This window comes from Piliocolobus tephrosceles, chromosome 5 (assembly GCF_002776525.5).
Source record: "Piliocolobus tephrosceles isolate RC106 chromosome 5, ASM277652v3, whole genome shotgun sequence".
Taxonomy (NCBI): Eukaryota; Metazoa; Chordata; class Mammalia; order Primates; family Cercopithecidae; genus Piliocolobus; species Piliocolobus tephrosceles.
The window spans coordinates 53673951-53693437 of NC_045438.1; the positions used below are offsets into that span (position 1 = coordinate 53673951).

A 19487-nucleotide genomic window follows, 5' to 3' on the forward strand; every position below is an offset into this window, starting at 1 on the left:
TTTACTTTTCCACCTACAAATGAGTTATGTTAACACCCTTGACATTCCTGACAAAATGCAAGCTCTTAAAAGGCATGATTAATATCTTACTCCTCTTCACACTTCCCATTCCACCCCAGCTGTATCTTACACACATATTTATAGAATACATGAATGAATTAATCAACTAAAACCTACTGGTTAGGACAATTATTCTGGATAAAATGGCAAGTTCATTTCTCTCCTTCATGTCTAAAAGGAGTTTAGAACTGCTCCCTTCCAAATAAAACAGAAAAGTTTCCTGAGCTCCTTCTGCAACGTATTTCATCTCCATTGTGAGGTGCTAACTTTTCAGATTGGGCACCTCTGCTGGAGTACTTTGGGATTTGAGGTTCCATGTGCAACAGCTTTGCAAGGGAGAAGAGGAAATTCTGCTACCAAAGAAACAACGTATGTGTGAAAGGTACATTTCTGCTAAGTTAAGGATCAACCCCAAAGATATGGCAAATGAAAGCATTATCAAAATGGCCACCACCATCTCCCTCTGTGACATTGCATCAACTAAAAAAGGAACTGTAGCGCAATACCTGGAAATATAGAATAATGGTCCACATCAATCCAAGAACTATTGAGGGTCGGCCGTCAGCTATATCGGTGGAGTTAATGTTGACTAATTTAATCTGTTTAAAAAAGAGAAACTGTACTAGTAATGTACTAGAATATTATAACTCATTTAATTATGTAGCAATTAGGCCTTTAGTAGACATCAATATGATCTGATCATGCCTATGTAATGGTACACGGGAGTAAGTAGAGTGAGGTATCGAAACAAACAAGCACATGGTTTCAGTGAAAATTTCAGGGGGCTTTGTTAGGTGTACAAAGTAAAAACTATAAAATGGATTTCAGAAACTTCTTTTGTTTAAGGCTGAAAAAATATAACATGCAGGGAACTACCAACAAAAATGCCAAACAGAAAAAAAAAAATGTTATTCTTTATATTTAGTGGTTGACTGGAGCTTAAGAGAAACCGCAATGAGAAGTTTAAGAAGATGCACTTACTTTGAAGTTCGTTACCAAATAGCATGAAACTTATGTTCCCTTTTACCTATAAAAATCAGGAGTTAAGAATTCTAAAATTTGTACTAACCGGTGATCCTCTGTGCATGGACTGACATGAAAAACAAAGGGAGAAGATAATAGATATACATAAATCATCTTTCAAAATCAGCATTATTTGTTCAAAGGGAATAAAGAGGTAGGTAGTCAGTTTAGAACCTGACTGTGGTAATACGTTTTAAAGAAAAACAAAGGGAAGGCAAGAAATAGCAAAATAGAGACTATTAGCATTCAGTTCCCTACTTTTTTGGGCAATGACATATAAAGCATTCAGGAGAGACGTCAATCCATGTACAATTTTCCCCAATTATTCATGCTAATATTTTCCCAGCTACTACAAAGTTATTTGCTAAGTCCCCCCAAAATGGATTTATATAGTTAAATCTATCTCATTCAATTTCTATAACCTACCATCAAAAACATCCTTTTAGTAATTCTTAAACACAAATTAGAAACAATAATAATAAAGTACTCCTTAGACCTCTAGCTCAATAATTCTCAGCCAAGATTTCATGATGTGTATTATTAATAAAAAGCTCAGATGTTTGTACATTTTTATTTAAAAAATTTTTTCAGATGCAAAATCACTTCACAAATACTTTACTCTTGAAAGTTTAGATTTACTTGTTTTATATCACAGGGGTGGAGTAAAAGCTGGCACAAAAATTGTAAATGATTCGAGGTATGCCTATGGGATTTTTGTCTCACTGGTGAAGTTCGTTCACCAGGTTCAATGACAGATAATAAAAATTGAGAACTGGCAGAGATTATAAACTTGTATATCTACTTCTTTTGAATCAAGCAGTGTAAGACATGTAATATATGTTTGTGGAAAATAAAGAACACCAGTTATTTTTTTTAACTTTTTGTGAAAGAATATACTGTGATCTCTAGGATCGTTGTGAGAGCTTCATTTTACAACTTCTCCAGAATTTTCCCACATCCATTTTAGCATATATACACCAAACATTTATAATATATGCTAATATCCATAAGATTAATGCATTTCATAGGGGAAAACTGCTTCCTTTTCCTTGTGTATCATTTTTTAAAAAATGCTATTGAATATAATTTGAAATATCCTACCCCAACCCAGTTCCAACTGTACTTGGAATTGTACATTGTTAACATATTCAATTTATTACAGAACCTAAGGGTCTTTTGCCTAACTTGTGAAAAAAAATGTTTTTCATGATTATCTGCCCTAAAATGTGTTTCACAATGAGTTTAGGGAGCACAGGTTGGTTTGTCTGTTTATTTAACCTCCCATCTCTTGCAAAATCCTATTGAATTTACAATACATTCTTAATAGCCTAGGAGGGTAGGATGGGCAATAGAGACACATCCAAAGAAAGAATTTCCAGAAGCCAGAAAGAAGATGGGACCATATTGACAGATAAAACCAGAGCAGAAGGATGTTGAGCCAGAGGTTCTCAAAGTGTGATTCCCAGAGCCACAGCAAGCACATCCCCTGGAAACTTATTAGGGATGTATAGTCTGAGACTTCATCTTGGACCCATTAAACCAGAAACTAAGGAAGTGAGGCTCCGGAAAGTGTGTTAAAACCTTCAGGCAATTCTGATGCACATTAGTGCTTTAGAATGCTAGACTAGACCATTGTACCAGGCCCATGTAGTCTGGAGAAGTCTGAGTTATAAGACAGAGGCTTGAATGGAATGAATTATTATTTGCGTCCCTCCAAAAATCATTATTTTGAAATGTAACTCCCAATGTGACTGTATTTGGAGAATGGGTCTTTAAAGAGATAATTGAAGTTAAATGAGTTCATAAGCTTGGGGCCCTAATCCAATAAGTTTTTTTTTTTTTTTTTCAGACGAGTCTCACTCTGTTACCTAGGAGGGAGTGCAGTGGCATGAACTTGGCTCACTGCAACCTCCACCTCCCAGGTTCAAGTGATTCTCCTGTCTCAGATGGGATTACAGGCATGCACCACCATGCCCGGCTAATTTTTGCATCTTTAGTAGAGATGGGGTTTTGGCCAGGCTGGTCTCAGACTCCTGACATCAAGCAATCTAGCCACCTTGGCCTCCCAATGTGCTGGTATTAGAGGAGTTAGCCACCATGCCAGGCCCAATGAGATTAGTGTTCTTAAAAAAGATGAAGAGAAACTATCAACAGAGTGAACATGCAACCTACAGAATGAAAGAACATTTTTGCAATCTATCCATATGACAGAAGGCTAATACCCAGAATCTACAAGACACTTAAACAAATTTACAAGAAAAAAACAAACAACCTCATCAAAAAGTGGGCAAAGGATATGAACAGACACTTCTCAAAAGAAGGCATCTATGTGGCCAACAAACACATGAAAAAAAGCTCATCATCACTGGTCTTTAGAGCAATGCAAATCAAAACCACAATGAATGGCAATCATTAAAAAGTCAGGAAACAACAGATGCTGGAGAGGATGTAGAGAATTAGGAACACTTTTACACCGTTGGTGGGAGTGTAAATTAGTTCAACCATTGTGGTAGACAGTGTGGCGATCCCTCAAGGATCTAGAACCAGAAATACCATTTGATCCAGCAATCCTATTATTGGGTATATACCCAAAGGATTATAAATCATTCTACTATAAGGGCATGTGCACACATATGTTTATTGCAGCACTATTCACAATAGCAAAGACTTAGAAACAACCGAAATGCCCATTAATGATATACTAGATAAAGAAAATGTGGCACATATACACCATAGAATACTATGCAGCCATAAAAAAGGATGAGTTCATGTTCTTTGCAGGGACATGGATGAAGCTGGAAACCATCATTCTCAGCAAACTAACACAACAGAAAACCAAACACTGCATGTTCTCACTCTTAAGTGGGAGTTGAACAATGAGAATACATGGACACAGGGAGGGGAACATCATATACCAGTTCCTGTCAGGGGGTGGGAGGCTAGGAGAGCTAGCATTAGGAGATACCTAATGTAGATGACGGGTTGATGAGTGCAGCAAACCACCATGGCATGTGTATACCTATGTAACAAACCTGCACATTCTGCACATGTATCCCAGAGCTTAAAGAATAATAATTTTAAAAAATTAAAAATAAATAAACACACACAAAAAAGATGAAGAGATGCCAAAGATTGATCCTTCTCTCCACACTCACACAGAGAAAATGTCACACAAGGATGCAAAGAGAAAGGAATTGTCACAAGCCAGGAAGAGACGCTTCCCCAGAAAACAGTCCTGGGGCACCTTGATCCTGGACTTCTTACCCCCAAAACTCTGAAAAAATTAATTTCTGTAGTTTAAGCCACCCAGTCTGTGATATTCTGTTATGGCAGCCAAAGTGGGTTGATACACAGCTCACAGATGTTTAAAAAAATATTTGTGACCAGGCACGGTGACTCATGCCTGTAATCCCAGCATTTTGGGAAGCCAAGGTAGGCTGATAGCTTGAAGTCAGGAGTTCAAGACCAGCCTGGCCAACATGGCAAAACCCCGTTGCTACTAAAAATACAAAAATTAGCTAGGCCTGGTGGTGCATGCCTGTAGTCCCAGCTACTCAGGAGGTTGAGGTAGGAGAATCCCTTGAAGCTGGGAGATGGAGGTTGCAGTGAGCCAAGTTTGTGCCTCTGCATTTCAGCCTGGGCAACAAAGCAAGAGACTCTGTCTGCAAAAAACAACAACAAAAAAAAAAAAAAAAAAAAGAAAGAAAGAAAAAGAAAAAAATTTGAATTATTTGGAAATAAATTTCAAAAACTCCCAGTAAAAATCCATATTACTAGCTTTTCTTGACAAATCTGAAAACTTAATGAATAAATCCATTACCGCTTTCCTAGTTGCTTTTCTTTTTTTTTTTTTTTGAGATGGAATCTCGCTCTGTCGCCCAGGCTGGAGTGCAGTGGCCGGATCTCAGCTCACTGCAAGTTCCGCCTCCCGGGTTCACGCCATTCTCCTGCCTCAGCCTCCCGAGTAGCTGGGACTACAGGCGCCCGCCACCTCGCCTGGCTAGTTTTTTTTTTTTGTATTTTTTAGTAGAGACGGGGTTTCACCGTGTTAGCCAGGATGGTCTCGATCTCCTGACCTCGTGATCCGCCCGTCTCGGTCTCCCAAAGTGCTGGGATTACAGGCGTGAGCCACCACGCCCGGCCCACTAGTTGCTTTCTACAATGAGGTATCAGGTTCCTCATTCTCAACAATAATGCAAGTAGTCAACTGCCTGTCTTATTTAATACATAACTTAAAGGAATTTTAATCATTAATTACATTTTAATAAAAGTCTAGATGACTGGCTTTTCTTGGTAAATTAGAAAACCTGGGATCACAGTTCTTGCAGTTCACTGAGGTTACTTTAGTTGGAACTATTTGCTCCCCTCTTCCAGACAGGACGCAGGACCACTCAGTTCTCCTGTTACCACACTTAGCCTGGTACTCACCTCATTCCTGTACATCACCTTTCTGGACCTCACAGGAATCTGAATTTATGGCCCCTATCTGCACTCTGATGGGCAGTGGTTGGCTCCCTGTATTACTGTTCTGAATGATCTACCTGACACCTCGTTGGAGAAGGAAACTTGTGGAAAGTGGTGATGGATCTATTCACCAGAGTCACATTTACACATTTCTCATCAGATTCTTACATATGTTTTTTCAATAGCCCTGCAAATAAGAGAAAAGCTAAGGACACTGTTAGGGTTTCCCCAGTAAAATGAGGAATACCTTCATTATTCCCTAAGTCAAGCTAAATAAGAATAAAAGGACTAAATAAATGTCCTGTTATAAAAAAAAAATTCCAAATGTAAGACAAAGTCAGTACAAAGTTCAAAAGACAAATTTCTAAAAATACAATTGAGACATAAGTCTTAACTTGTAAAGATGTATGCTAAGATAATAACTGGGAGTGCACTAAAGAACCTTCCAAAACTCATTACTTCCCACAACCAAACATTTTGTGAGGCTGTGGGATATAGAGGTGCAAGAGAGTGTGGCCAAAAAGAATGTTTCAGGGAGATATGGGGAGGGGGTGATTTTTAAAAGATTAAGAGACTTATGGGGAAAAAACAGAAATTCTTTCATTTTGTTCCGATTCTGAAGACATTACTTTTGGTGCTTAGCAAATATATTTAAACTTTTTTCTTTATTACTTTGGGTTGTTCTGTGAAAATGGACATTGTGAAAACAAGTCTTCTTTATAAACAATGCCTTTCGTAGGTTACATTGTTAAAGTTTTCTCCAAGGCTTCCAAGTTAATAAGAGGAATTTTGTTTTTGTATTCCTGCTGATCAATATAACTCAGAATGAAGTAGGACACTATTGTCATACAGCTGAAATGGGAGAATGAATGATCTGAGAAACTCTAACTTTATTTTCATTTTTAATTTTTTAAGAGAAAGAGTCTCGCTCTGTTGCTCAGGCTGAAGTGCAATCACAGCTCACTGTAGCCTCGACCTCCCAGGCTCAAGAGATCCTCCCACCTCAGCCTCTCAAGTAGGTGGGACCACAGGCACATGCCACCACATCTGGCTAATTTGTTTGTTTGTTTGTTTAGAGACAAGGTCTCACCATGTTCCCCAGGCTGGCCTCAAACTCCAGGGCTCAAGCCATTCACCTGCCCTTCCCTCCCAAAGTGCTGGGATTAGAGGTGTGAGCCATTGCACCTGGTCCTGAAAAACTCTAAATATCCTGTTTAACAAGGCTTCATTCAGCTTTCGATGAAAATTAATGAAAGGTGAGCAGAAAGAAGAGAAAACCTTCAATAAGAATGAGATTAGTGTGATATGGAAACACTGCCTGATATTGCATAAGAAGCTAAAATTGTTTTTCACACTATCCTAATGCCTGGAATCTCTCTTGGGCATGAAGTTTGCACAATTGACTGAAATGTATACTGATTCATTGCATTACCAACTTATCAATAATGTAAATTATTTAAGGGCTAGAATCTAAGTTTTCTGTAAATTGGTATTTTCTAGAGTTCCTGTCTTATAGAAAGTCATCAATTACACATTTGTAAAGTAACTGAATTAATTCAATGCATATAAACTGAGAAGGAAATAACTGAATGGGTCTATTTTCCAGAAGCAATCTGGATCTCCATTTATAAAACTAGTTTTGGTATTACCAAGCACAGACTTCCTAAATTCCCACAAATTAGAAAAGGCTAAATGTAAGAGGATTGGTACAACCCTGCTGGAGGGAAATATGGTAATATCTACCAAAATTACATGTGCATTTACCCTTTGACTTAGCAAGCACACATCTAGAAATCTACCTAGAAGATACACCTCCAATTATATGGAAGCACTTATGCACATAGTTATTAACTGCATCATTGCTTGTGTTTTAAAAATGCTAGAAACAACCCAATTCCCATTTGTAAGAGAGTGGCTGAATAAACGATGGCATATCTAGGCAACGGGACACTGTGTAACTGTAAAAATAGTAGAGAGATCACTATGAACTGATGTGGGGTGGTTTCCAGGATATACTGATAAGTGAAAAAAGCAAAATACATCTATGGTATGCTATCCTTCATGTAAGAAAGAAGGGAATATATGAAAACACATCTTATTTGTAGGAAAATAATGCAAAATATGTGTCAGAAACTAGAGAGACTGGTTACCTAAAGTTGGGAAATGCAGTTAGAGGCAGGGAATGAGAATGGAGTAGTAGGGATGAGGAAGGGGTTTGACTTCTTTAAATATAGCATTTACTATTTTAGAACCATAATAATGTCCCACTCTTCAAAACAAATAAAATTGACGAGGATGGCGGTGGGGCACAAAATAGAACACAAATAACAACAAATAAACCTATCTCTAGAACAAATGATGACATACTCCCACTGAAGGGGATGGGGAATAATAGAACTAATGTAAGAACATTTCGAAAATAGTTTTTTGACTGGACACCGTAATGCTAAAGACAAAAGAAACTATATACAAATCCTGTTCTCTAGTTTGTAAATCTGTTTCTCACAAGGGCATGGGTTAGTGACATACTAGATGTGTATCCTAGGTGATATAGTTTGTATACATGTCCCCACCCAAATCTCATATTGAAATGTGATCCCCAATGTTGAAGGTGAATCCTGGTTGGAAGCGATTGGTTCATGAGGGCGGAGTTCTTACGAATAGTTTAGCACCATCCTTCTAGGTACTCTCCGCCAATAGTGAGTTCTCATAAGACCTGGTTGTTTAAAAGTGTGCAGCACCTCTACCCTTGCTCTCTTGCTCCTGCTCTGGCCGTGTGATGTGCCTGCTCCCCTTCACTTTCTGCCATTATTGTAAGCTTCCTGAGGCCTCTCCAGAAACTGATGCCGGAGCTATGCTTCCTGAGCAGCCTGCAGAACCATGAGCCAATTAAACCTCATTTCTTTATAAATTATCCAGTCTTGCATATTTCTTTATAGCAACGTGAGAATGGACTAATACAATCAGGTTGAAAAAATAAGTAAATATATTGTAGATGAGAGTAAGCCTTCTCATTATCAGAGAAAGCAGAAACAAATAAGGACCTAAGGCTACAGTAAAACTTGCAGTGTTTAACTTGAATCAGAGGTATTAATTTGAACTAATGTTTTACACACAGACACACACACACATGAGAAGCTACATATGTATATGCGTATATATATGTACACAGATACAGAGACAGAGAGGAGAGACAGAGAAGCATAGATATATGTATTTATATGAGTTAATAAACGGACACATTTTCTAATCTATTTGCTGAGAGGGCCTAGGAGAAATGATGCCCCAGTAACAACGAAATACTTAGCATTTAGATCTTGATTTCTAAATGCCACTCGTCACTAAAAGAACAAAGTCTCTTTAGAGAAGTGGGTGGTTCCAGGACTGGGGCAGGGAAAATATAAGCTAAACCTGGAATATTTGTAGTTCTATCAAATAAAAAACTGCTTGAAAAATTATGAGCCCATATCAAAAAGGTATAGGAGTCAGCCTGAAGGAGCTCTTAATGGTCAAAGCTAGAACAATTTGAGTGACAAAATAATAACAATGATTATAATGATGGATTTTAACTATGTAACAAAATAAATATACATGTGTCCCTACTGTAATAACTGAATAAATAAGTAAATTGTGGGGGAGGACATCTTTTTCTTACAGAACAATTCCAATTAATAAATATAGAAGGAATGAGGAAAATAGAAAATCACCATTAGGCAAACAGCACAGAAATAATTATTTAAGGCAATGGATACTAAAATCAGTGAGCAAAAGTTTGAGGAAAAGCAGAAACTTAGCATAGTCTCAATTACCTCCCCTAAGTTATTTCCCAACTATAAAGGGAAAAACAGTGGCTCTACCGTAGGAAATCATGGCAGACACCACATTGCCAAGTATTCAAAGTTAATGTAACCAGTCGTAAGACATATCAGCACGCTATATTTACTGACATGGTGCACTGGGAAGAACACGACATCACTTTCTTGGGATTTTTTCCAAAAATGTATAAACTCAACCTAATCATGAGAAAATATCATACAAACTGAAATTGAGAGACATTATGCAAACTAACTGACCAACACTTATCAAAAGTGTCAAGGTCATGAAAGACAAGGAAAGAAAGAAGACCTGTCATAGAATGGAAGACATAACTAAACGCAAGATGTAATTCTAGAGTGGATCCTGGAACAGACACAGACAATAGGGGGAACACTGATGAACTTGGACTAATGTTTATGTTTTAGTTAATAGTATCATCCCAATTTTAATGTCCTTACTTTGATAATTACACTATGGTTATGTAAGTTCTTAACACTAGACGCTGAAATGAACTGTAAAAATAAAATTTCTTTTTTTGCAACTTCTCCATAAATCTGAGTATTTTACAATACAGTGATATTGTTTGTCTATGCTGTATAGACTATATGCAGTGTTTTGACCTACAACCAATATTGAAAACATTAGTATGCCCGTACCTTCTTCTTTGGTGTTTTGTTTTTGTTTCTCTCTTACCTTTCTTCCTTCGAGGAACTTGAGTGCCGTGCCAATGTTAGCCACAGCATGGATTCGCTTCATCCGGCGTCCTTGTTCACAAGGCTGTAAAGAGAGGGGGGAAAGAAAGGAATAAGACAAAATCTGCATATTAAAATGTTAGTTATAAGATCTATTTAAACGGATTAAAAATATACTTGAAGAATATTCAAAAGCAACCAAGATTGTTCACTTTCTATAAAGGTTAGCAAATACATAAAGGGGTGTTCCCCATGGCACTCTGAAGATATACTAATTCACTCAATAAAAGCATTCATTCTCAGATTATCTGTTAATGCATTTGCCTTTTAGTCTTCTGTATGTCTAAGAGCAGAAATGTACTGAATTCCTACATTATCTACTGATACTATCACAAAACTCCTGTGTTATCTACTGAGATTATCACTCCTATAAGTTAGCAAAGCATGTATATGAAAAATATTCTTGGTCACTCACCATTTTTTCAGTCAACCAAACATGCAAAGATACTAACATTAATTGTGACATTTCTTGATTTGAACGACCAAAATACATGGAGGCACATAAACCAAGGTTAAGAAATAGGATTCTGAGAATGAAATAATGTGTTCTGGCACATGGATACTCAAAGTTATCTATGTTCAAGTTACCAAAATTTATTGTGTACTTTCTCTGCACCACACTGTTAATTTGAAAACTAAAAATTTCAGTGAAGTAGATATTGTAAGCCTCCTTTACATTTACAGGAAGTATGCTGTAAGGTTGCATAGCTGGTAAATTGCTCTCTTCCCTAAATGAGAAAACCCTAGAGCTGTAAATGATCTCCTATTAAAACTGAAAACCAAGTATCTTTTCATTTCCAAATAATAGTGTGCCAGGTAGTAATTTTTATAATATGATTTTAAAACAAATATATAAATAGAAGATATATTTCTAAAACAAATATATAAACAGAAGATATTTTTAAATTTTTACTTATTCTTTACTGAGACCTCTGTTAGACATGACACAGTCTCATCATTGTTCTGTGTACAACCCACTTCTTTAGTTCATTAGTTAATTACTTTAAAAAATGTAAACACACCCAGAATGTGCAACCTAAAACAACTAAGGACCCACAACGAGGTATGAAAGCCATATCCCGAAATATGACCACCATTAATCCCATCCTCCTACGTGACTACACCGAGGGCACCCGTCACACTAACTCCAGTCCAGTGTTTGCCTTTTTATAGAGATCCATTTCTTTCACGTGCTTTCTTAAAAAGAATGCTTACTTTTTAATTTTATATGAAGAGCATCACTGTATTAATCTTTTCAGACCTACTTTTCCACATAACATTATATTGCTAAGATTCATCATATCATTGCCTTTCACTGTATTTCATCCATTTCAAAAGCTATATAATGTGCTATTTCTATACCCTCCTTCTGATATGAATGTGCTATTTCCAGGTGATTGATATTTTGATATGTTGATAGATTATTCTTGTACTTCTCACCTTTTGTACAAGCACAGTTTCTCTTGGACACATACCTAAGAGTAGAATTGCTGAGTCAAAGGGAATATGACTTGAATTTATATCCAAACTATCCTACAATGGTTGCACTACTTTTTACTCTTATCAGCACCGCAAAAATAATCCTGTTAATCTGTATCCTCCCCACCGTTTGATTTTGACAGATACCTTAAACATATTTTTTTAATCGAATGTATGTAAAATGTATATGTACTCTTTTCCATTGCAGTTTGCATTTACATTTCCCTGATCAACAGCAATATGGACTTCTCTTCTTCTGTTCATTGGTGATGTGTATTTCTTCTGTAAAATGCCTTTTCACATCTGTTGTCCAGGTTTTCCTTTGGGCTGTTTGCACCCATATTGTTTTGAAGATGTATTTTATATATTCTTGATTTAATCCTTTTACAACATGAATTGTGAATATCTTCAACAAGTTTGTAACTCCTGCCACTCTTTAAAAAGGTTTTAAATTTTTAAGGTATTCTTAATTTTAATATATTAAATATAGCAATCTTCTATTGTCAATAGTTTTTGTGTCTTATTGAATAATTGTTTTCCTATCCCTGTGTCTAAAAGATATTCACCCATGTTTTCTACTAAGAGTTGAACGTGTTACTGTCAGTAGGTCCTTAATTCATGTAGATATAATTTTTGCATAGGCCATGAAATAAGAATTCAATTTTACATTTTTCTGCTAGAATGAACTTCATTTCCTGTTCCATTTTTTTTATTTCAATAACTTTTAGGGTACAATTGGTTTTTGGTTACATGAAGGAATAATATAGTGGTGAAGTCTCAGATTTTAGTGCACCTGTCACCCAACATTTACTTTTTGATCCTTCACCTGTCTCTTACCCTCATCCTTCTGAGTCTCCAAAGTCCATAATACCATTCTATATGCCTTCATTGTACACATAGCTTAGCTCCCATTTATAAGTGAGAATATACAGTATTTAGTTTTCATTCCTGAATTACTTCGCTTAGAATAATGGCCTCCAGTTCCATCCAAATTGCTGCAAAAGACATTATTTCATTCTTTTTTATGACTGAGTAGTATTCCATGGTCGTATGTATGTTATATTTTCTTTATCCACTCATTGGTCAGTGGCCACTCAGGTTGGGTCCATATCTTAGAAATTGTGAATTGTGCTGCTATAAACATCCGTGTGCAGGTGTCTTTGAAATAATGACTTCTTTTCCTTTGGGTAGACACCCAGTAGTGGGACTGCTGTATCAAATGGTAGATCTACTTTTAGTTCTTTAAGAATCCATACCATTTTTCTTTCTTTTCTTTTTTTTTTTTTTTTGAGACGGAGTCTCACTCTGTCGCCCAGGCTGGAGTGCGGTGGCGCAATCTCGGTTCACTGCAAGCTCCACCTCCCGGGTTCACGCCACTCTCCTGCCTCAGCCTCCCGAGTAGCTGGGTCTACAGGCACCCGCCACCATGCCCAGCTAAGTTTTTGTATTTTTAGTAGAGATGGGGTTTCACCATGTTAGCCAAGATGGTCTCGATCTCCTGACCTCGTGATCCGCCCGTCTCGGCCTCCCAAAGTGCTGGGATTATAGGCGTGAGCCACCGCACCTGGCAAGAAACCATACCATTTTTCCATAGAGGTTGTTTTAATTTACATTCTCACCAGCAGTTTATAAGCATTCCCTTTATACCACTTCCAAGCCAATATCTACTGTTTTTTGACTTTCTAATAATGGCGATTCTTGGAGGGGTAAGGTGATATCTCATTGTGGTTTTAATTTGCATTTCCTTGATGATTAGTAATGTTGTACATTTTTTCATGTGTATTACTCATTTGTATACTGTTTTGAGAAATATCTATTCATATGATATGCCCAATTTTTGATGGTATTGTCTTTTTTCTTGCTGATTTGTTTGAGTTCCTTGTAGATTCTGAACACTAGTCCTTTGTCAGATGCATAGTTTGCAAATATTTTCTCCCATTCTGTGGGTTGTCTGTTTACTCTGATGATAATTTCTTTTGGTGTGCAGAAACTTTTTAGTTTAATTAGGTCCATTTATCTATTTTTATTTTTGTACATTTGCTTTTAGGGTCTTAGTAAAAAATTATTTTCCTAGGCCAATGTCCAGAGATTTTTTTCTAGAATTTGTATGGGGTTTCAGGTCTTAGATTTAAGTATCTGAGCCAACCTGAGTTGATTTCTATATAAGGTGAGTGATAGAGGTCCAGTTTCATTCTTCTACATGTGACTATCCAGTTTTCCCAGCACCGTTTATTAAATAGGATGTCTTTTCTCCAGTTGATGTTTTTGTATGTTTTGTCAAAGATCATTTGATCCTAAGTATTTATTTCTGAGTTCCCTATTCTGTTCCATTGGTCTATGTATCAACTTTTATAACAGTATGTCATGCTGTGTTGGTAATTACAGCCTTGTAGTATAATTTGAAGTCAGATAATGTGATGCCTCAGATTGTTCTTTCTGCTTAGGATTGTTTTAGCTCTTTGGGGTCTTTTTTGTTTCCATGTGAATTTTAGAATTGCTTTTTTCTGGTTCTGTGAAAAATGATGTTGGTATTTGGACAGTAATTGCATTGAATCTGTAGATTTCTTGGGGCAGTATTGTCATTTTCACAATATTGATTCTTCCAATCCGTGAGTATGTGTTTCCATTTGTTTGTGTCATCTATGGTTTCTTTCAGCAGTGTTTTGTAGTTCTCTTTGTAGAGATCTTTCATCTCCTTGAGTAAATATATTCCTAGTTTTTTTTGCAGTTATTGTAAAAGGAATTGAATTACCGATTTTATTCTCAGCTTGGTTGCTGTTGGTGTAGAGCAGTGCTACTCACTTGTGTACACTGATTTTGTAACCTGAGACTTTATTGACTTTGTTTATCAAATCTAAGAATTTTAGAGGAGTCTTTAGGGTTTTCTAGGTATCCAATCATATCATCAGCAAAAAATGATAGTTTGACTTACTCTTTTCCAATTTGGATGCCCCTTATTTCATCTTCTTACCTGATTGTTCTGGCTAGGACTTCCAGTAATATGTTTAAAAGAAGTGGTAAAAGTGAGCATCCTTGTCTTGTTCCCGTTCTCAAGGGGAATGTTTTCAACTTTTCCCCATTCAGTATGATGCTAGCTGTGGATCTGTCACAATATGGCTTTTATTATTTTGAGGTATGTCCCTTCTATGTCCCTGTTTTTCTAAACAAAAAAGTCTAGTTTGTTGGACTTTTTATCATTAAGTGATGCTAGATTTTATCAAATGCTTTTTCTGCATTTATTGAGATGCCCATACAGCTTTTGTTTTTAATTCTGTTTGTGTGATGTATCACAATTATTGACTTGCATATGCTAAACCATCCCTGTATCCCTGCGATGAAACCCACTTGATTATGGTGTATTATCTTTTGATATGCTGTTAGATTCAGTTTGCTGGTATTTTGTTGAGGATCTTTGCATCTATGTTCATCAGGGATATTGACCTGTAGTTTACTTTTTTTTTGTTATGTCATTTCCTAGTTTTTGTATCAGGTTGTCACTGGCTTCTTAGAATGAGTTAGGGCGGATTCCCTCTTTCTTAATCTTTTGGAATAGTTTCAGTAGGATTAAAACCAATTCTTCTTTGAATGTCTGGTCGAATTCAGCTGTGAACCCATCTGGCCCTGGGCTTTTTTTGTTGGCAATTTTTCTATTACTGATTCAATTTTCACAGATTGTTTTTAGTCTGTTCAAGGTTTCTATTTCTTCCTGATTTAACCTAGGAGAGTTGTGTGTTTCCAGAAATTTATCCCTTTCCTACAGATTTTCTAGTTTGTATGCATAGAGGTGTTCATAGCAGTCTTGAGTAATGTTTTGTATTTCTGTGGTGTTGGTTGTAATGTCTCCATTATCATTTCTAATTGAGCTCATTTGAATCTTCTCTCTTCTTGGTCAATCTAGCAAATGGTCTATCAGTTTTGTTTATCTTTTTAAAGACCCAAGTTTTTTGTTTCATTTATCTTTTGTATTTTCTGTTAGTTTGTTTCAATTTAATTTAGTTCAGCACTGATCTTTGTTATTTCTTTTATCCTACTAGGTTTGGATTCGATTTGCTTTGGTTTCTCTAGTTCCTTGAGGTATGATGTTAGGTTGTCAATTTGTGATTTTTCAGACTTTTTGATGTAGGAATTTGAATTTAGCACTATAAACTTTCCTCTTAGCACTGCTTTTGCTGTATCCTTGAGGTTTTGATAACTTGTATCACTATTACCATTCATTTCAAATAACTTTTAAATTTCCATCTTGAATTCATTGTTAATCCAAAAATCATTTAGGAGCATACTGCTTAATTTTCATGTGTTTGCATAGTTTGGGGGTTCCTTTTGAAGTTGATTTCTAGTTTTATTTCACTGTGGTCTGAGAAGATACTTGAGGTAATGTTGACTTTTTAAAATTTATTGAGACTTGTTTTGTGACTTATCATATGGTCTATCCTGGAGAATGTTCCATGTGTTAACGAGAAGAATACATATTCTGCAGTTCTTTGGTCAAGTATTCTATAAATATGTGTTAGGTCCATTTGTTCTGAGTGTAGTTTAAATCCACTCTTTCTTTTTTTACTTTCTACCTCAATGATCTGTCTAGTGCTGTCAGTGAAGTGTTGAAGTACCCCACAATTATTTTGTTGCTGTCCATCTAATTTCTTAGGTCTAATAGTAACGTTTTATGAATCTGGAAGCTCCAGAGTTATACACATATATACTGAGAATTGTAATATCATCTTGTTGAATTTGTCCTTTTATCATTACTTAATGACCTCCTCTGTCTTTTTTTACATTGTTTCTTTAAAATCTGTTTTATCTGATATAAGAATAGCTACTCTTGTTCACTTTTGGTTTCCATTTGCATGGAATATTTTTTCCACTCATTTATCTGGAGTTTATAAAATTTCTTAGGTGAGTCTCTTGAAGAAAGCAAATATTTTGGTTTGTCATTTTGTTATCCATTCTGCCAATCTGTATCTTTTAAGTGAAGCATTTAGGCCATTTATGTTCAAAGTTAATATTGAGACAAGAGGTTGCAGTCATCATGTTGATTGTAACCTACTTTATTAGTTATGTTATTGTTTTATAGACCTTGTGAGTTTTATGTTTTCAAGAGGTGCATATCTACCTTCTGTTTCAAGGTTTAGAATTCCTTTTAGCATTTCTTGTAAGGCTGGCCTGGTAGTGACAAATTCTCTCAGCATTTCTTTGTCTGAAAAGACTATTTCTCCATCATTTATGAAATTTAGTTTTCCTGGATATAAAATTCTGGGTTGACAATTATTCTGTTTCAGGAGGCTAAAGATAGGACCCCAATCCCTTCTGGCTTGTAAAGTTTCTTTTGAGCTGTTCCACTTATTGAACAGTTCCCCACTCTCTACACCCATATCTGATAACCTCCTTTGACATATACTAAAGTTCCATTCATGCCTTGGCTTGTTTCTGGACTCTATGGTATTTGTCAGTATGCTCATCTCTGTACAAAGACCACACTGTCTAAAGTGATATAGTTTCATTGTAAGATCTGATATCTAGTAGGACAAATACTTTCTCCCTGCTTTTCTTCTTCAGATGTATCCTGCTAAGTGAGAAAGATACAAACATTTGTTTTATTGTTCCACCACATATTTGCATCTATTTTCACACAACTTAACCTATTATAATATAATTATTATGCCTATTAGGCTATAATCTCTTTGAGAGCACTGACTATATCTCATTCATCTGTGTTTCTTAGAGGGCACAAGATAGTGCCTTGTCCATAATAGGGACTCTAGAAATGTTAGTTGAATGATTATTAGACAATGACAAATACCATTGGAGAATTGAGTTCTACTCTAAATATATGATCAATGACTAACAGGGTCACCTGGTGGACATGCAGGGAAATCTGACACTCAAGATTTTCTGAGCATCCATCATTCATTTCTAAATGGATTATTACCCTTCTCTTGAAAGGCAAAGTGTTCAAGAGTCTTTTGCAAAAATACTGTTCAGAAGGTTAACAACAGAGATAAAAAAGAAGTTTCTCTGCAGCCCTTAATCTCTATTCATATTGCTTCTATTGTTTCTAATGTTTCAATAGTAATTCCTCATGTTATTTAAAACAACTCTTAAGTGCAGTATTAAATTTAGTTTTCCTATGTTTATGTGCAATTGCAGCTAAGTACTTACTTACCCATTCAAAGAACAAATGTTTCACAAATAACATTCAAGGGATGTAGAAAAATCCAAGGATAAGAATTGCAATTTTTTGTAACTCCCTAATACCTTAAATAAAATCATAGACAAGGGAGTTACAATAGGCTACGAAAGCGTACTAGGATATTGAAATTCTACTCTTACCCTAAGATGCTGGCACAATAGAAAGGATGTGAAGCCATTTGGTCACATTTCTCAGATGATCACAATCAGATCCAGAATCCTGACCTATGTGAACTGTGACATTAAGTATAGGGTTCTCAGTAAGGTTCTATTGCACAATTACATTCTTGAACAATATTAACACTCCTAAGGGAAACACTCTTGCCCATATTGTCCCTTTGAAAAGCTCTAAAAGAATGCCTAGGATGCTCAGACCTTTAAATGATGCTCTTCATCTTAGTGTGGTCCTGAACAATAATACATACATGTAAAAAAATTAAATAACCTTTGCCACAGCATATTTATAATTTCAGAATGATTTTATTTTATGTAATTCAGACTCTTGAAGAATTCAATATAAATAAATAATAAAGGTTAAATCAGAAACTGCCGTTCTATGCACCAGTTTCCCTACCTATTAAATGAGAATGCTAAGATTTTTTTCTGAAATTCCTGCTAGCTTTAAGATCCCATAATTCTAACTATATCTGAATGAGTAGGGTACTTAAAACAGTTGTAGGGCTGTCATGTCAAAAATATATGCTTTTTTTCTAGAATAATTTAGCCTGGCAGTTAAATGCCCATCAAGATTTCTGTATACTGTATTGTACTGTCAAGTATAACGGCAGATTGTAATGACACTTAGAATGACACATAAACTTCTTGAATACCCACATGAATATTCATATAAAGATTCCTTTACCCATCAAGAAAATAGCTTAATTCAGGAGGATATATCTAAATGGCCAGTTATATCAGGTAATCAAGAGAGCATGTATTTCAGTCTAACGACTCCCATATCCTAATGCTTATCTAGTATCTTTAGCTCATGCATATGCCTATACACATTCCAAATTGCCTGTTCATCTATGTCTAGCTTGATTTCTTCCAAAGCAGAGCTTGAGACAAGCTCTTGGGTGCATGTAGCTTACTAGGGAGGTGATCCCAGGTAGCAAGAATAAGGATGTGTGGAGAGCGAGATGGGGAAGGAGCAAAAGCTAACAAAGGATGTGCTATTAAGGGTTACTGTTATTGGCAACTGGAACTCAATCCCACTGGTGACCCTACAGGAACTCTATAAGACATGTGTAAAACATGCCTCAGAATCACCTGTCTCAGAAATACCCTAAGAATTTTAGGGTGGAGCATTTATTCATAGACTCCCATATCCATTGGTTGAGGGTCCCTTGGTGCCACTAATTTCCCAAAACTTCAAAGCTGCTCTGTGCAACTTGTGCCTTTAATAAAAGCCCTGAGGCAGAAAGCCAGACAGATAACTACCAGTGCTTGAAGAAAGAAGCCTTCAGAGTATATGGGAATGTCTACCACTGATGTAGCTGAGATGAGACATGGGGTGCCAGAAGCATCTGCTACCTAGGAATCCAATTACATAAATGACTGATGCAAAATTATTACCAGTTTATGTTTTTCAACAAACAATTCTTACAAAAGCTATTTGAGGGCTCCCTGTACAAAATGAATGGAAATTAATTTTAAAGAGGTAAAAATCCTCTTTTAAAAACTTAGTTATCCAAGTAATAAAGACTG

General features: G+C 36.1%; 1 protein-coding gene across 1 annotated transcript in view; it reads right to left on the bottom strand.

Annotated features, from left to right (window-relative positions):
* The window catches only part of SYNE1 (spectrin repeat containing nuclear envelope protein 1), a 524167-nt gene that overhangs the window by 392277 nt on the left and 112403 nt on the right, over positions 1 to 19487 (bottom strand). The window contains exons 5-6 of the mRNA XM_026454397.1: positions 10057 to 10140; positions 567 to 659 (exon numbers count right to left, since the gene is read on the bottom strand). Of these exons, the coding sequence (XP_026310182.1) occupies positions 567 to 659; positions 10057 to 10140 (177 nt within the window). The remainder of the gene's footprint in view (positions 1 to 566; positions 660 to 10056; positions 10141 to 19487) is intronic.